This window comes from Bombina bombina, chromosome 3 (genome assembly GCF_027579735.1).
Source record: "Bombina bombina isolate aBomBom1 chromosome 3, aBomBom1.pri, whole genome shotgun sequence".
NCBI classification, from domain to species: domain Eukaryota; kingdom Metazoa; phylum Chordata; class Amphibia; order Anura; family Bombinatoridae; genus Bombina; species Bombina bombina.
In genome coordinates, this window is record NC_069501.1 from 1,161,048,657 (window position 1) to 1,161,065,882 (window position 17,226).

Here is a 17,226-nt window from a genome sequence, read left to right on the forward strand (position 1 = left end):
TAAAATTAAATGTAACCACCCTTCAATAATTCAACAGGATATAAATATACAGCTCCCTATATTATATAGGTACCAGTGTTAACTTGGTGTGATGATTGTTTTTAATAAGACTAGTAATAGCCATTTATAACAGCACACAATGAGTCTTTGTTGTTATCTACTTTCCAACAGCTTATTTATCAATCTAGAAGCTACTATGTCAATAGACAATTGATGTGTAGATTGTAATCTTATTAGAATGAGTACCTACTTCTCCTGTATTAATTTGCTATGTTTAGCCAGTTTTTTTTTATCTGTATTTCTTTTTTCTTCATAAATGGAAAGAGTCCACAGCTGCATTCATTACTTTTGGGAATTTAAAACCTTGCCACCAGGAGGAGGCAAAGACACCCCAGCCAAAGGCTTAAATACTCCTCCCACTTCCCTCAGCCCCCAGTCATTCTTTGCCTTTTCGTCCCAGGAGGTTGGCAGAGAAGTGTCAGAAGTTTTAGATAGTCTCTTATGGAGAGTAGTACTCTTTGGCATGGGACTGGAGTTTTAAGTAGTCGTGTCAGTCTCTCAGTGAAAGCATGGGTGAAAGTTAGAGTCCGGAGATGCAGGGAGAGTTTTTCTGCGAAACCATCCCGACTCATATTAACAGCTCCACAAGCAATCAGTGTTGTTGAGTTTCGCTGCCTGCTTTCTTCTCTCAAGTCCATGGCAGAAGTGACGCCACTATCTGTCACACTTGAAGGGCCGTGTTCTTGTTCCACGGGGTAGATTCCGGTAAGATTGTTTCATTTTACTTTCATCATGTATGTATTGTAATTACAACTGTTTTTCCGAGAGGGGCTACAACCTTTTGGGGATAACTTTAACATAGGGTCTCAGTGAGACTCCTTTTGTATCTTGGAATCAAGGGTTAATTTCTCCTAAGGAGGGTTATTGAACAGGATCTTTTTTAATCATGTTTGCTATGTGATTCTGTCTGCCACTGTGTAGTGATACTTTGGCTCATGGCTATTTTAGAACATAATGGCCTATGTCTAGCAACGCGGCCTTTACGATCGGGAGCGCTTTCTTCATGGACTGCACGGTTTACCTTGTGACTGGGCGTGGTCACATTTTTAGCTCTCCATTTCCACATTCCTGACCATGTGGTGATGGAGAAATTCTGATCCTCTGGTTCACAGGAGGTGGTGAGTGTCCCAGCCATTGGGGGTGTAAAGTCCATTTTTTTATCAATATCCCAGTTATAGAGGATTCTGATTTTGTGGAGACAGATGTCTCTGATTCAAATTCTACTTCTTGCGAAGAATATGAATTGGCCCGGGTTATACATGCCCATCAGTTATTTTCCGAATGCCATTTTAGAGTGCTCTCTTCCTTGAGATCGGGAATCAGGGGCCCGCTGAGCCATCCGCCTCTGGGGATTCTATTTCCCATGAGGCGAGTTCCCTACCACCAACTCTTACTACGCATGCAGGTAACCCAAACGCTGCTTATCCTTCTATGGGGAGTGGCCTCTTCCCACCGGAGGTTACGACACGGTTCCGCATGGCTATATCTTTGGCGCTGGTGCATCTGCACCTCCTGGGAGTGTACTTACGATATTGTCCATGTTCCGTTAACCGGGGCTCATCAGACGTGGGATCGCCTGATCCAGTTCAGTCCTCCGGGGGTGTGACTGCCTCTGTGGACAAAGGGGGTCAACCTTTGGGGCTGCAGTCTTTATTTGTCCCAGCGGAGGTATGTTGCGACTTTTGTTATAGACCGGCGTGCCTTCATGTTCTACTGAGGCACGTTTTGGCATTGCTGGAGGATCCCACTCTTAATGGGTGGATTTATCCGTCTTCCTCTTCGACTAGCTTGCATGATTAGATATAAGGGGATGAGGAAACCTTCTTATAGACTTTGTTATTTGAGTATCCGTTTCCAGTTCTGAGCGGATTCCTGTTGGGTTGGTCCTGCAGGTGTGTCCATTCTTCCTGGGCGATAACCTACTGGTTACCTGATCTTTTATTTAATCCGGTGAGGATAGATTCTTTGGTTTTAGAGCTCATGTTGTCGTAATGTTTCCTTCTGGATCTTTCTTCTCTGGGAATATTACTCACGATTTTGTGGTTGCACTGTTTATTTTTACAAAGTTTGTTTAAGAGTGAGGACGTGCTAGTCCTATGTTTGTCTGTTGTCTATCCCTCCATCTCAGGGGAGACTCTATGTGGCCTTGACAGTGCTGGGGCCCTTGGTTTCAGACTGGTCCTGACTGGGTATAAATCCTTCTGTCTTTGAGGCCTAGTTCAGACACGTTGTGTCTTTTATGCCTGGCTGGTCCGGTGAGGGCGCCTAGTGCTCACGATATAACTTGTTTTTATTTTACAGGATTCAGTTAGCATCCTGAGAGAACTTGTTGGTCCGTGGTTAGCTTAGGGGCATGGGGGATAGTTCAGTCCTCATTAGCCTGTCAATGTAGTCGGCCAGGTCTTCATTGAGATCCACTGTAACATGCTCTGTTTTTCTGATTTTGTGGGGACTAGAGTTTTCCTTCCCATTGTGGGTTGGAGGTTTGGAGGATTTAGGTCCTTCATGCTGCCGGTTCTTGGTGGTCTTGCCTTTTTAAGGTCTGTTTGGGAGTGTCCTTTTAGAGTTTCTCTTTCTTAGAGTCGAGACTTCTGGACTTCGTCCGAGTTTCTGGCAGTTTTGAGCTAGGTAGCGTGGCCGATGCTGGACAAGGCTCTTGTCTTTTCGGAGGTGTGGGTTCAGATCCCACTGTTGCCAGATTCATCATTTAATTTTATTTAGGAAGTGAGGGCCGTGCGGCTTTGTCTTCCGAGAGTTAATCGTCTCCATTTCGGGGGCGATAGGTGGTGTTGTCTCCTTTTCCAAGCGTTTGCTTAAGGGATGTTTCTACCAGGCTTCAGGATGCTCTGCATTCTTCTTCCTTGAGTGTGGTCCTCCGGAAAATTAGTCTGAAAGGATTATGGAGACTAGCCTTTTTCTTCTCTCTCTTTCGGGTGACTCTGTGCTCATTATCACTCCCTTAGCCTTGGACTTCGTGAGAGTTGTCCTTGTGGCCTGGAAATCTAGAGTGATGGCGTGACTTTGTACTAGCCTAGCACTGTGTTTGGGGGGTGTTGACCTCCTGCTATGGGTGTTCTCTTCCCTTTGGACTGGGAATTATGAGTAAGTCCTGTACCCATTCTCTGGGTTAGCCCAGTTATTGTCCCCCGGTGAGGTCTGTTTTCTTTTCAGATGGGGTATCTTGTGTTCCCTGAGGGTGTCGTTCGCTTTAAGGCGATCTGGGTCCCAGGTCCAGGGCCTTCAGGACTAAGTGGCCTAAGGGATTAGTTCTGGCCTAGCAAGTTGTAGGCTTGGAGTTTGAATCCTGCTGTGGCAGTTTTCTTAAGAGACTTATGATCCTTCAGGCTGGTTCAGGATGCCCCAGTTTTTTCAGGGAGACTATGATTGGACATAGAGGCTAGCTCATTGAGCTTGCAAGCAGGAAGGCCAGGGTTCATATCACCTTCGGGGTCCTGGTTTTAATCTTTAAGGCCTGACTTGTCCTTCAGATGGAGTGTGCTCCTTTTCATGGGGGGTTTTCTCTGTAGATTCAACAGTGGTGTCTGGATGATTTTTCATTTGGTCCGTGTTTTGATCAGTCATGTCTTGGGGCATGTGCGTTGTTCTTATCTGTTTGTCTTCCTTAAGAGCTGGGGTTTCCTCCCTCTGTAAGGTCATTGTCCTGCCCTGTGTGTAGGAAGTTGGAACAGGTGGCTTTGTTTTTCCCCATGTTCAAAGATCTGTGGGAAGGACTGGTGGCTCTTAGATAGCCTGTGGCATTATCCACTGGTCGGTGGATGTTTAGCAGCCTGAAGGATCCTATTTCAGCTGCTCCTTACTTGCCCTGCATCATTTACGATGACAGCAGCGTGCAATGTCTTGTCTCCAGGGGTTGTACGTAAGATGTTCACCTTTCTGAGCTTGCTTCACAAGGTTCAGTTCTGAAAATGTAGATATTCATAGCTACCTTTATACAACTCTGGGGACCTTTGTCTCAAGTCGTCTTAACTAAAGTGCGGTTGCACTGTGTTAGGGGAAGATTCTCTTCTCAGTTCAGACTCCCGGCCTTTGTCCGTGGTTTCTGTATTTCTGGCATCTGGGAGTTGCCTCCCGTTGTTTCTACGAGACCCGTTTGGTCTCTGTTAGCCTGACCCGATTTCTCGTGTTTTTGCTCTGTTTAAGGACTCTTTGTGCCCTTTTTTAGGTTTTTTTCTGGAGTTCCTTATGCTTGTTTTCTCCATGTCTTTTCTTCTTTGTGGAAGAATACGGTAGTTTTTTCCCTTTCTCTAGTAAGGGGTGTGTTTTTTGGAGACCGACTACTTGTGGACTATCTGCGGGTCAGTGTCCTTAGGCCTTTTTCTTTTTTTCAAAAGGCTGTTCTCGGCTTAGGACGAAACAGGATTTTTTTGGGTAGGGGTTTTTCAGGCCTGGTGCCCTCAGAATGGACAGCCTCTTGTACCCCCCTGTTTTAGCATTCAGTGTCGTCTATAGCTTGGGTATTGTTTTCCCAAAAGTAATGAATGTAGCTGTGGACTCGTTCCATTTATAAAGAGAAACATAAATTATGCTTACCTGATAATTTTCTTTTCTTCAGATTGAAAGAGTCTACAGCTCCCCGCCCGTGTTTTTATGTGGGGCGGCCATAATTTTGGTTCTTCTGACACCTTTTCAACCTGATATTTCTTCTACTGTGCATTGGCAGAATGACTGGGGGATGAGGGAAGTGGGAGGAGTATTTAAACCTTTGGCTGGGGTGTCTTTGCCTCCTCCTGCTGGCCAGGTTCTGAATTCCCAAAAGTAATGAATGCAGCTGTGGACTCTTTCCATCTGAAGAAAAGAAAATTATCAGGTAAGCATAATTTATGTTTTTGCCATGAATTAATATTATCTATGTACCCAGTTGTACAGTGTTTAAAAGATCACAAATAATAACAATATATGATAAGATATATAAGATTTAAAACCATTATATATTTCGCCTGATGCTATTTTCTTTCTATATACAGTTCTGTGATGTGTCATAACTATTTTTATTAATTTAACTATATTTCAGATTTTGTATACGGTTGTAATTGAAATTGGTTGTCTTGAGATCATGCCAATGAATTGCTGTTATAAAGTCAGACGTTTATGTAAAACACGTTTTAATAGGCCTCTATCCATTTAGTCATAGCTAATGTCTCATTGATTAACAAGATTCAGTACTCCGTTTGCTAAGGATTTCCTGATATTTTAATGATATTCATCTCAAACTGTTACAATTCTAAATTCTGATTTCTTTATTTAACATGAACAAAAAAATTATTTATAATTTAGGAGGAGAGGAATTACACAGTCTGTCTCTAATATTATAGTGAAGATTCATACAAGGTATAATTATATTCTTTAAGATTATGAGATGATCATTATCTTCTTCCTATGAAACAAAAAAACAATTTTAATGCTGAATATTATTTTCATATTTTAAAATTACTCTATTTTTCCTAACAGAGAGTAATCTACTTAATAAATTATACCGGAAAGAAGAAACTATTCGTGTTAAGGGAAATGGCTGTCTAAGTAGCCCACGTTTTCCGAATAGCTACCCTAGAAATCTTCTTCTGACTTGGAAACTAGATTCTGATGAAAACACTAGGATTCAGCTTACTTTTGATAACAATTTTGGCTTGGAAGAACAAGAAAATGATGTGTGCAGGTAAGTACATAAACCCAATTAAAAAAAAACAGTAAACTTTAAAGGGCCAAAAGGTTTATGTTCATTCATTACATGCTACATGTCCACAAAAGGTGGGTAGACAAGAGAATGCAAATACTACCAGTTTATGGACATCTCTATACCCCTCTATACCCCTTTGGTTATTATTTGAACAATGTTATAATCGTAGTTTTCGCATTTGTTATACAGTAGGTTTATACTATAACATATAGGAAGGCTCTGAATATGTCCATCTGTCTCAACTGAAACCACTTACTTCTCATTTTTGAATGGGGGGGGGGGTCACTTCACCCTTTTAAAAATGCAATTTCTTAACCTATTATTTACCAGGAAATGGGGAGTTTCTAAAATGTAATCTTTTTCTTGACAATAATGTAATCCACACAGGCTTAAGACCCCCAAATATGAAAGATAAGATTATCCTCTTTCAAAAGAATGGTAACATGAGTATCTAGATGTCATATTGTTAATGAAAAAGTAATTGGTCATAGAGATGACACCATATTCTGCACCAATAATAAATCAGTATGCAAATGAAACCTCACATTATAATAATCAGTATTACATTTCTTCAAATGATGGGTCACATGGCCCTCAAGATACCATATGGTTTATTTAAAAATGAATTCATTTTAGTATTTACAGTTGGTCCATCAATATTTGGATAATGGTAAGGTTTTAGTTATTTTAGCTGTTTAGAAAAAATATTGCAGTTAAAGTTTAATGAGAAAGTGCCCAGTTTTTAAAAATACTCTTACAAACAGGGGCACTTTCATTCATTAAACTTTACATTTAAGCTTTTTTTTTAAATACTTACCTTTTTCCTTATGGCAGCTGACTTGCGATCTTCCTCCCGCAGCTCCTGCTGTACTTAGCACAGCAATGACGAATCCGGCTTCCTCCAATCATTGCGTGCACCCCAAGGCATCCAGTTTGTGAGGCCACGCAATGATGGGTGGAAGCCGGATTTGTTATCGATATGCTAAGTACAACAGGAGCTGCGGGCAATGAAAGTGCCCCTGTTTTTATGAGTATTTTTAAACACCTGGCACTTTCTCATTAAACTTTACATTCACTTTAAAGTTATCTAAAAAAGTGGGATTAAATTGCAGGCTGCAAGCTTTAATTTAAGGGCACATCCAAACTTGATTAATGGTTTAGGAGTTACAGTACTTTTTATATGTAGTCTCTTTTTTCAAAGGACAAAAAGTAATTGGACAATTAACTGAGAACCTACTTCTTGACCTGGTGTGAGCTGTTATTTCATTACCAATGAAGCTGTTAAAAGGTCAGGGGTTGATATCAAATGTGGAATTTTCATTTGGAAAATATGAGATCCAAAGAGCAGTCAATGCAAGTAAAGCAGGTTATCATTAGGTTAAAAAAAAAGCAAAACAAACCAATCAGAGAGATAGCAGAAACATAAGTAGTGGCCTAATCAACAATTTGGTAATCACTGGTAAGCTCAGCAACACCAAAAGGCCAGGATGACCAAGGCAAACAACTGTGGTGGATGATCGCAAAGTTTTTTCCTTGGTAAAGAAAAAAACTCTCCACAACATCTAGCCAACTCAAGAGCACTCTGCAGGAAGTAGATATATCATTGTCAAAGTCTACAATAAAGGGGAAATAAATGCAGAGGGTTTACCACAAGGTGCAAACCACTGGGAAACCTCAAGAATATGATTAGACTTTGCCAGAAAAGATATGAAAAAGCCTGCCCAATCCAGAAACCATATTCCATGGACAAATTAAATTCAGATCATCCTAAACCAGAATGATCGGAAAAGCCTGAAGAACATCTGTGAAACATGATGGTGCTATAGCATGAAAACAAGAAAATAGACGCACTCAACTGAGACAGAGCAAAAGCTAGAAAAACTTCTGTGCTTGTCGACAAGGCCAGTGCCACTGTGCCTTTCACAGAGAAAAAAATATCCTGTAGCATATCAATCTGACCCTGCCCAATGACAGTCCAGTGCTGAAATACCAGGCAATTCTTCTCTGAACAAGAGAAAACAACAAACCCCAGACGTACGTAGCATGAGCATGTATGGCTGCCAATGGAACGAACTGTATCACTAGCATTTATTGGTGATGTGACTGTTGACAGAAGAAGGAGGGTTATTTATGAAGTGTAAAGGCTTATACTATCTGATCAGATTGTGCAAAATGCTACAAAACTGCTAGGATGGTGTTTAACAGTACAAAAGGACAATGGCCCAAAACATGCTGTGATAGCAAGCAAAGAGATTTTCAAGGTCATTACCTGGCCTCAACCCCATAGAACATGCATTTCACTTGCTGCAGAATAAAATGCAAGCAGCAACTTAAAATAGCTGCAGTAAAAGCCTGGCAAAGCGTTACTAGAGAGGAAACACAGAATTTGATGATATCCGTGTGCTCCAGACTTCAGGCAGTCATTCACTGTAAAGATTTTTCAACCAACTATTAAGAAAGATCATTTTATTTAAGATAATGGGGACTATTTATCAAAGCGTCAGTGGAAAATACGCTGGAATTCCGCGTTGTAATTGTCGCGAGATTGATCCGCCGTAGTTATCAAAGCGTCAAGATCGGCAAATGTTGAAATTTTTGACGTAAAATAGGATCCCGCAATCTCAATCCAAAGCAGATTGATGCGAGTCAAAAACCGTGGTATTCAAGTGGAATTGTGTTCATTCACCCTCCTATTCGAAACTATTTGAAGCTCTCATAATGTTATCAAAGATTCTACATTTACGCTTGCGTCTTTTGCGACTCACTGTACCTAGTTTTTAATCCACTACCCTTGAGGTCGCGGATGGCATAGAACTCTATGGGAGTCGGAAAACACAGAAAGCTTATGTTCGATGCTGCAAGAGAATGAAGTATATTACATAATATAAGTAAATTAGAAACTTTTTTAAATTTGTATACCCTTTCTAAATCAAACAATATTATTGCTCCACATTTGGTGCACTAGTAGATATAGGGATAAAAATGAAAAATACATTACTACTTATGGATTATGCTACAACTTTGTCTCTCATTACAAAGCAAGGGGACAATATTTGTTCTACATATTTGGTGCAACGTTTTGCCCCAGACTTGTTGCACTAATAGATATAGAGATAAACATGAAATAAATACACAACATAATATACTGTAGCTAACTTCCTTTTTATTTGTTTAAAAAATTTATGTGCACATTGTTTAAAAAATTTATGTGCACATGTTTAAGCCATGTAATAGTCTGTGAAAAGAAAGCAAAGACAGGCGCAGCCCAATTCAAGTGTAGTATTCTTTAATTCAGTGTAAGTGCACACATACAAATGGCTACTTACAAGAGGCACAAATAAAATCTGCATATAAAGGTATCTTTACATCCAAACTGTGTTATAATATAACATACAGCTATGAAACAAACTCTACGCGTTTCGTCTGAGGACGCCCAGACTTTCTCAAGAGATGAAAAATTAGAAGTCTTCTAATTTTTCATCTCTTGAGAAAGTCTGGGCGTCCTCAGACGAAACGCGTAGAGTTTGTTTCATAGCTGTATGTTATATTATAACACAGTTTGGATGTAAAGATACCTTTATATGCAGATTTTATTTGTGCCTCTTGTAAGTAGCCATTTGTATGTGTGCACTTACACTGAATTAAAGAATACTACACTTGAATTGGGCTGCGCCTGTCTTTGCTTTCTTTTCACAGACTACTACCTGCTGGAGGTGTTTGGAGAATACACCCCCCTTTGTCTCAGGCAGCGCTCATCACTACAGTGACACAGGAAGCAGACTTTCACTGACACCTGCAACACGCTATTACAGTGGATCTACTTCCTGCTCAACAGAGCAACCGGCTTTTTCACAGCTCACAGACTTAACCCAGGAACGTAAGCGCCCCTCTGCTTTTCAGTTTCTCTTAAGCCATGTAATACAGGTCCCACTCTCCACTTCGCACCATATTTGACTCAACACTTTTCACACCAATTATGACGCAAACTCTTAAATAACCCATACACTAGTGATTTTTCAACCACTTTTGATTGGAATATGCATAATCACATGATTTATGACATCAGACAATCTGATTTAAATACACATTATAAACTATCACTAACTAATCAAATTGCTCGATACTTGTGTCATTGATCACTCATCAGAACTTGTAAATGCCATTTGTTACATTGTGTATTATACTTTGAAAGTATGTATATGTGAAATTAGTATTAAAGATAAACATTGATGCTGACATTAGGACACAGTGTAATTTTTTGGACAAGGATTTTAAAATTTTAATTGATGTTTGATTCAATATAATCTTAAACTGATAGCTCAAAGGGATAGCCCACCTAACATTAAACTGTCATGATTCAGATACAGCCGAAATTAAAATCACCTCTTTACTGTCATGCTATTTTCAGTGTATTTCTTCCTTCTCTTGAATTTATTTTGTAGTAAGAAATGTCATCTTATATGCCAGCCCATTTTATAACACCTGTGTAGGGGTGGATTTTAAAAATAGATTGCAATCAGGAGAGGTTACACAAGTGCAGAGAGAAAACTGGCCCAGCTCTTAAAGGAACAGGAAACCCCAAAATATTCTTTAATGATTTGGATAGAACATACAATTTTAAACAACTTTCCAGTTTACTTCTATTATCAAATTTGCTTCATTCTCTTGTTATCCTTTGTTGAAGGAACATCATTGCACTACTGGCAGTTAGCTGAACACATCTATTTAGCAAATCACAAGAGACAAATGTGTGCAGGCATCAATTAGCAGCTAGCTCCCACTAGTGTAGGATATGTGTGTATTATTTTCCAACAAGCGATACCAAGAGAACAAAGAACATTTGAAAATAGAAGTACATTTTAAAGTGTTTTAAAATTACATGCTCTATCTGAATCATGCAACTTAAATGTTTACCTTCCTATCCCTTTAAAATATCCATTGATTGTAAATAAATACATATAATACTCTGATCACGTTATATTCGCAATTATTCCTGCTCAGAATAATAATACATTTACAATATATACATATAGTGGTATAAATAAACACAGAGATATGACAGACAACAATGTTTAGAACACAAAAAAGGAACTTAGGGGCATGTTAATATGTTTGCAAAAGATTTCTGACATAACACACACACATAAATAACATATATATACATACAAGTATGTGCAAGGATATATAAAATTCTAGCATTAATAATAATTAAAAAAAATATATATATATATATATGACTCCTAGAAAGACAAATACACATTAACTTCTCTGAAAGTATCATATAAGAAATCAATATAAATATAACTTTCTATGAGATATTGTTTGTTGAGGTATAAAACAATCTATTTCTTAGACATTAACAGTTGAAAAATAAAAGATTAGCTTTAGAGAAATGTGCTTGTTCATGGACAGTAATGAAATGGTATAAATAAAGTTGTGAAAAACCCAAATAACCACGACATCAATGACTGTTAGTTAACACCAGTCCGATGCTCTTCGCACCGTACTTGACGCGCATATTTTTTACAACTTTTTTGATAAATAAGGAGAACGTATTCAGGTCCGCGGCAGCGGTCTGGCGATATTGACGCCGGCGAATGCAACATAGTTGACGCTTTGATAAATAGGCCCCAGTGTTCGTTTGTCCAATCACTTTTGAGCCCCTAAAAATGGGCAGATTCTGTGTGATAATTGCTTTAATTGTTAATGGTTCATAAACCCCTTGAATTAAAGCTGCGAGTCTGCACTTCAATTACATTTTATAAATAATAGGTGGTTTATAGAACCACACTATGGGAATTGTGTCTATGTATAAATAATAATGGACCGAAGGGAAATTGCATGCAATTTAAAAACTAAGTGGATTAAACAAAAATGGGTGGGTGTTCAGACTATAAATATATTGATTTGGTTGTTTTTGAATTATTATGTATATTGTTTTGTCATTTAACAATATAGTATCCATTAAAGGGACATATATGTCAAAATGAAATATATATTATTCAGATAGAGTGTGCAATTTTTAATAACTTCAATGTACTTCTACTATCAAATTTTGCATTCTTGGTATCCTTTGTTGAAGAGTATACCTAAACATTGTTGCAAATCCTGCTTCAAGAGGGATAGAGACACATGAACGCTCCTGAGCTCACCTAGGATGACTCTTTAACAAAAATACAATGAGAACTAGCCAAAACTGATAATAGAAGTACATTGGAAAGTTGTTAAAAATGTCATGCTCTATCAAAACCTTTTATGTTACGATTGATTTTGATGTTACTGTCTCTTTAAAGGGACATGAAACCCAAAATTTGTCTTTCATGATTCAGATAGAGAATACAATTTTAAACAACTTTCCAATTTACTTCTATTATTTAATTTGCTTCCTTCTCTTGTTATCCTTTGCTGAAAGGTTTATCTATGAAAGCTTAGGAGCAGCAAAGAGCCTAGGTTTTAGCTGCTGATTGGTGGCTGCATATATATACCGATTGTCATTGGCTCACCCATGTGTTCAGTCAGCAACCAGTAGTGCATTGCTGCTCATTCAACAAATTATACCAAGAGAATGAAGAAAAATTGATAATAGGAGTAAATTAGTAAGTTGCTTACAATTGCATTCTCTATCTGAATCATGAAAGAAAAAAAATTGTGTTTCATATCTATTTAATCCCTTAAAGACAGACGACGTACGGTGTACGTCCTCAAAAAAAATACAGCTAACAACCGAGGATGTACGCCATCGGTCTTGGAAAGCGGTGGAAGCGATCCTGATCGCTTTCAGCCGCTTTCCGGTTATTGCAGTGATGCTTCGATATCGAGGCATCCTGCAATAGCCTTTCTTACCCCTCCGATGCAGAGAGAGCAACTCTGTGGCCCTCTCTGCACCGGACATTGATGGCTGCAATCGTTGGTGGGTGGGAGCCGATGTGGGAGGCGGGTGGGCAGCCATCGATGGCTTCTTCCAGTAAGAGGGGGCGGGGTTGCGCACGGACGCGCACGCATGCACGGGGAGGAATGGGTGGGAACTGCTACATTACAGAAAAATGTTATGTTAAAAAGTGGGAGAAAGGAAAAAAAAAAAAAGTGGGAGAAAGGGGGAAGAGAATGGATGTAAAAACGATCTAAGGGATCTGGGAGGGGGTGGGGGGTTGGTCTTTCAAGGGGGAGCTAAACTACAGAAAAAAATAAAAAAATCTATTTTATTGTAAACTGGGTACTGGCAGACAGCTGCCAGTATCCAAGATGGCTCCCAATAAGGTAGAAGGGGGAGGGTTAGAGAGCTGTTTTGCGGGGGATCAGGGAAGTTGGGGGCTAAGGGGAGATCCTACACAGCAGCAAATGTAAATATGCTTAAAAAATAAAAGCTGCCTTTTATTTTAGTACTGGCAGACTTTCTGCCAGTACTTAAGATGGCGGGGACAATTGTGGGGTGGTGGAGGGAAGTGAGCTGTTTGGGAGGGATTAGGGGGTGTGATGTGTCAGGTGGGAGGCTGATCTCCACACTAAAGATACAATTAACCCTGCAAGCTCCATACAAGCTTCTTAATTAACCCCTTCACTGCTAGCCATAATATACATGTGATGCGTAGCGGCATTTAGCGGCCTTCTAATTACCAAAAAGCAACGCCAAACCATATATGTCTGCTATTTCTGAACAAAGGGGATCCCAGAGAAGCATTTACAACCATTTGTGCCATAATTGCACAAGCTGTTTTTTAAATAATTTCAGTAAGAAACCTAAAGTTTGTGAAAAAGTTTGTGAAAAACGATTTTTTTTTATTTGATCTCATTTGGTGGTGAAATGGTGGCATGAAATCTATCAAAATGGGCCTAGATCAATACTTTGAGGTTGTCTACTACACTACACTAAAGCTAAAATTAACCTACAAGCTCCCTAATTAACCCTGCACTGCTGGGCATAATACACGTGTGGTGTGCAACGGCATTTAGCGGCCTTCTAATTACCAAAAAGCAACGGCAAAGCCATATATGTCTGCTATTTCTGAACAAAGGGGATCCCAAAAAAGCATTTACAACCATTTGTGCTATAATTGCTCAAGCTGTTTGTAAATAATTTCAGTGAGAAACCTAAAATTGTGAAAAATGTAACTTTTTATTTTTATTTGATCGCATTTGGCGGTGAAATGGTGGCATGAAATATACAAAGATGGGCCTAGATCAATACTTGGGGTTGTCTACTACACTACACAAAAGCTAAAATTAACCCTAGAAGTTCTCTACATGATCCCTGATTAACCCCTTCACTGCTGGGCATAATACACGTGTGGTGGCAATGGAATTTAGCGGCCTTCTAATTACCAAAAAGCAACGGCAAAGCCATATATGTCTGCTATTTCTGAACAAAGGGGATCCCAGAGAAGCATTTACAACCATTTATGCCATAATTGCACATGTTGTTTGTAAATAATTTCAGTGAGAAACCTAAAGTTTGTTAAACAATTTGTGAAAAAAGAACATTTTTTTTTTATTTGATCTCATTTGGCGGTGAAATGGTGGCATGAAATATACCAAAATGGGCCTAGATCAAATATATACATGTCAAGGGATATTCAGGGATTCCTGAAAGATATCCTGAAAGATAACATTGTTCCAATGTAACTAGCGCTAATTTTGAAAAAAAGAAAGTGGTTTGGAAATAGCGCTACTTGTATTCATTATTATTATTCCCTATAACTTGCAAAAAAAGCAAAGAACATGTAAACATTGGGTATTTCTAAACTCAGGACAAAATTTAGAAACTATTTAGTATGGGTGTTTTTTGGTGGTTGAAGATGTGTAACAGATTTTGGGGGTCAAAGTTAGAAAAAGTGTGTTTTTTTGCTCATATTTTATAAAAAAAAATTATAGCAAATTATAAGATATGATGAAAATAATGGTATCGTTAGAAAGTCCATTTAATGGTGAGAAAAACTGTATATAATATGTGTGGTTACAGTAAATGAGTAAGAGGAAAATTACAGCTAAACACAAACACCGCAAAAATGTAAAAATAGCCTTGGTCCCAAACGGACAGAAAATGGAAAATTGCTGTGGTCATTAAGAGGTTAAGTTGAAAAAAACAGTTATCTCCGTTAAAGCATATACGACACTATTCACAACCTAAAAAATATTTTTTACATGTTATGATAAAATGTGGTTTTCTTTTTATTTAAATATGCTTTATTATGTACTCTAAAGAGAGGCTGGTTTACACTTGGGAGGCATGCGCCTAGATTTAGAGTTTTGTCGGTAAAGACCCGCGGTGCTAACTCTGCTTTTTTTCTAGCACACCCTTAAGACAACGCTGGTATTTAGAGTTGTCTGAGTGGCTGCGTTAGGCTCAGAAAAGGGAGCGTTGAGCCTAATTTAGCTCCACTTCAACCCTCAATACCAGCGTTGCCTACAGTAGCGGTAAGCTGGAAAAACGTGCTCGTGCACGATATCCCCATAGGAAACAATGGGGCTGAGCTGGCTGAAAAAAACCTAACACCTGCAAAAAAGCAGTGTTCAGCTCCTAGCGCAGCCCCATTGTTTCCTATGGGGAAACACTCTCTAAGTCTGCACCTAACACCCTAACATGAACCCCGAGTCTAAACACCCCTAACCTTACACTTATTAACCCCTAATCTGCCGCCCCTGCTATCACTGACACCTGCATTTTATTATTAACCCCTAATCTGCCGCTCCGGACACTGCCGCAACTTACATTATAGATATGAACCTCTAATCTGCTGCCCCTAACACTGCCGACACCTATATTATATTTATTAACCCCTAATCTGCCCCTCCCAACGTCGCCGCTACCTAATTACAATTATTAACCCCTAATCTGCCGACCGGACCTCACCGCCACTATAATAAATGTATTAACCCCTAAACCGCCACACTCCCGCCTCGCAAACACTATAATAAATTGTATTAACCCCTAATCTGCCCTCCCTAACATCGCCGCCACCTACCTACAATTATTAACCCCTAATCTCCCGCCCGCAACGTCACCGCTACTATAATAAATGTATTAACCCTTAAACCTAAGTCTAACTCTAACACCCCCTAACATAAATATAATTTAAATCAAAATAATATTCCTATAATTAAATAAATTAATCCTATTTAAAACTAAATATTTACCTATCAAATAAACCCTAATATAGCTACAATATAACTATTAGTTACATTGTAGCTATTTTAGGATTTATATTTATTTTACAGGCAACTTTGTATTTATTTTAACTAGGTACAATAGCTATTAAATAGTTATTAACTATTTAATAGCTACCTAGTTAAAATAATTACAAAATTACCTGTAAAATAAATCCTAACCTAAGTTACAATTAAACCTAACACTACACTATCATTAAATTAATTAAATAAATTAACTACAATTACCTACAATTACATTTAATTAAATAAACTAATCTATAATACAAAAAAAAAACACTAAATTACAGAAAATTAAAAAATATTACAAGAAGTTTAAACTAATTACACCTAATCTAAGCCCCCTAATAAAATAAATAAGCCCCCCCAAAATAAAAAATGCCCTACCCTATTCTAAATTACAAAGTAATCAGATCTTTTACCAGCCCTTAAAAGGGCTTTTTGCGGGGCATTGCCCCAAAGTAATCCCCCCTTAAAAAAACCTAACACTAGCCCCCTGAAGATTTCCCTACCTTGAGCCGTCTTCAACCAGCCAAGCCGAATTCTTCATCCAATCCGGGCGATGTGGTCCTCCATCCGGGCGAAGTCTTGATCCAAGCGGCAAAGAAGAGGTCCTCCATCCGGGCAATATCTTCCTCCAATATCTTCTTTCTTCTGGCTCCATCTTCAGACCGCCGAAGCGGAACATCCACGTTCCCCGACGGACTAATGATGAATGACGGTTCCTTTAAGGGACGTCATCCAAGATGGCGTCCCTCAAATTCCGATTGGCTGATAGGATCAGCCAATCGGAATTAAGCTAGGAAAAATCTGATTGGCTGATCAAATCAGCCGATCGGATTGAGCTTGCATTCTATTGGCTGATTGGAACAGCCAATAGAATGCAAGCTCAATCCGATTGGCTGATTGGATCAGCCAATCGGATTGAACTTCCATCTGATTGGATGATTGAATCAGCCAATCACATTTTTCCTACCTTAATTCCAATTGGCTGATAGGATTCTATCTAGGAATTCGAGGGACGCCATCTTGGATGACGTCCCTTAAAGGAACCGTCATTCATCGTTAGTCCGTCGGGGAAGGTGGATGTTCCGCGTCTGCGGTCTGAAGATGGAGCCGGAAGAAAGAAGATGCCGCTTGGAGGAAAACATCGCCCGGATGGAAGACCTCTTCTTTGCCGCTTGGATCAAGACTTCGCCCGGATGGAGGACCACATCACCCGGATTGGATGAAGAATTCGGCTCTGCTGGGTGAAGACGCCTCAAGGTAGGGAGATCTTCAAGGGGTTAGTGTTAGTTTTTTTTAAGGGG

General features: G+C 39.2%; 1 protein-coding gene across 1 annotated transcript in view; it reads left to right on the forward strand.

The window, feature by feature from the left end:
- The window catches only part of PDGFD (platelet derived growth factor D), a 584,798-nt gene that overhangs the window by 272,065 nt on the left and 295,507 nt on the right, over positions 1-17,226 (forward strand). Inside the window, exon 2 of the mRNA XM_053708574.1 lies at positions 5,530-5,734. Within this exon, the coding sequence (XP_053564549.1) occupies positions 5,530-5,734 (205 nt within the window). The remainder of the gene's footprint in view (positions 1-5,529; positions 5,735-17,226) is intronic.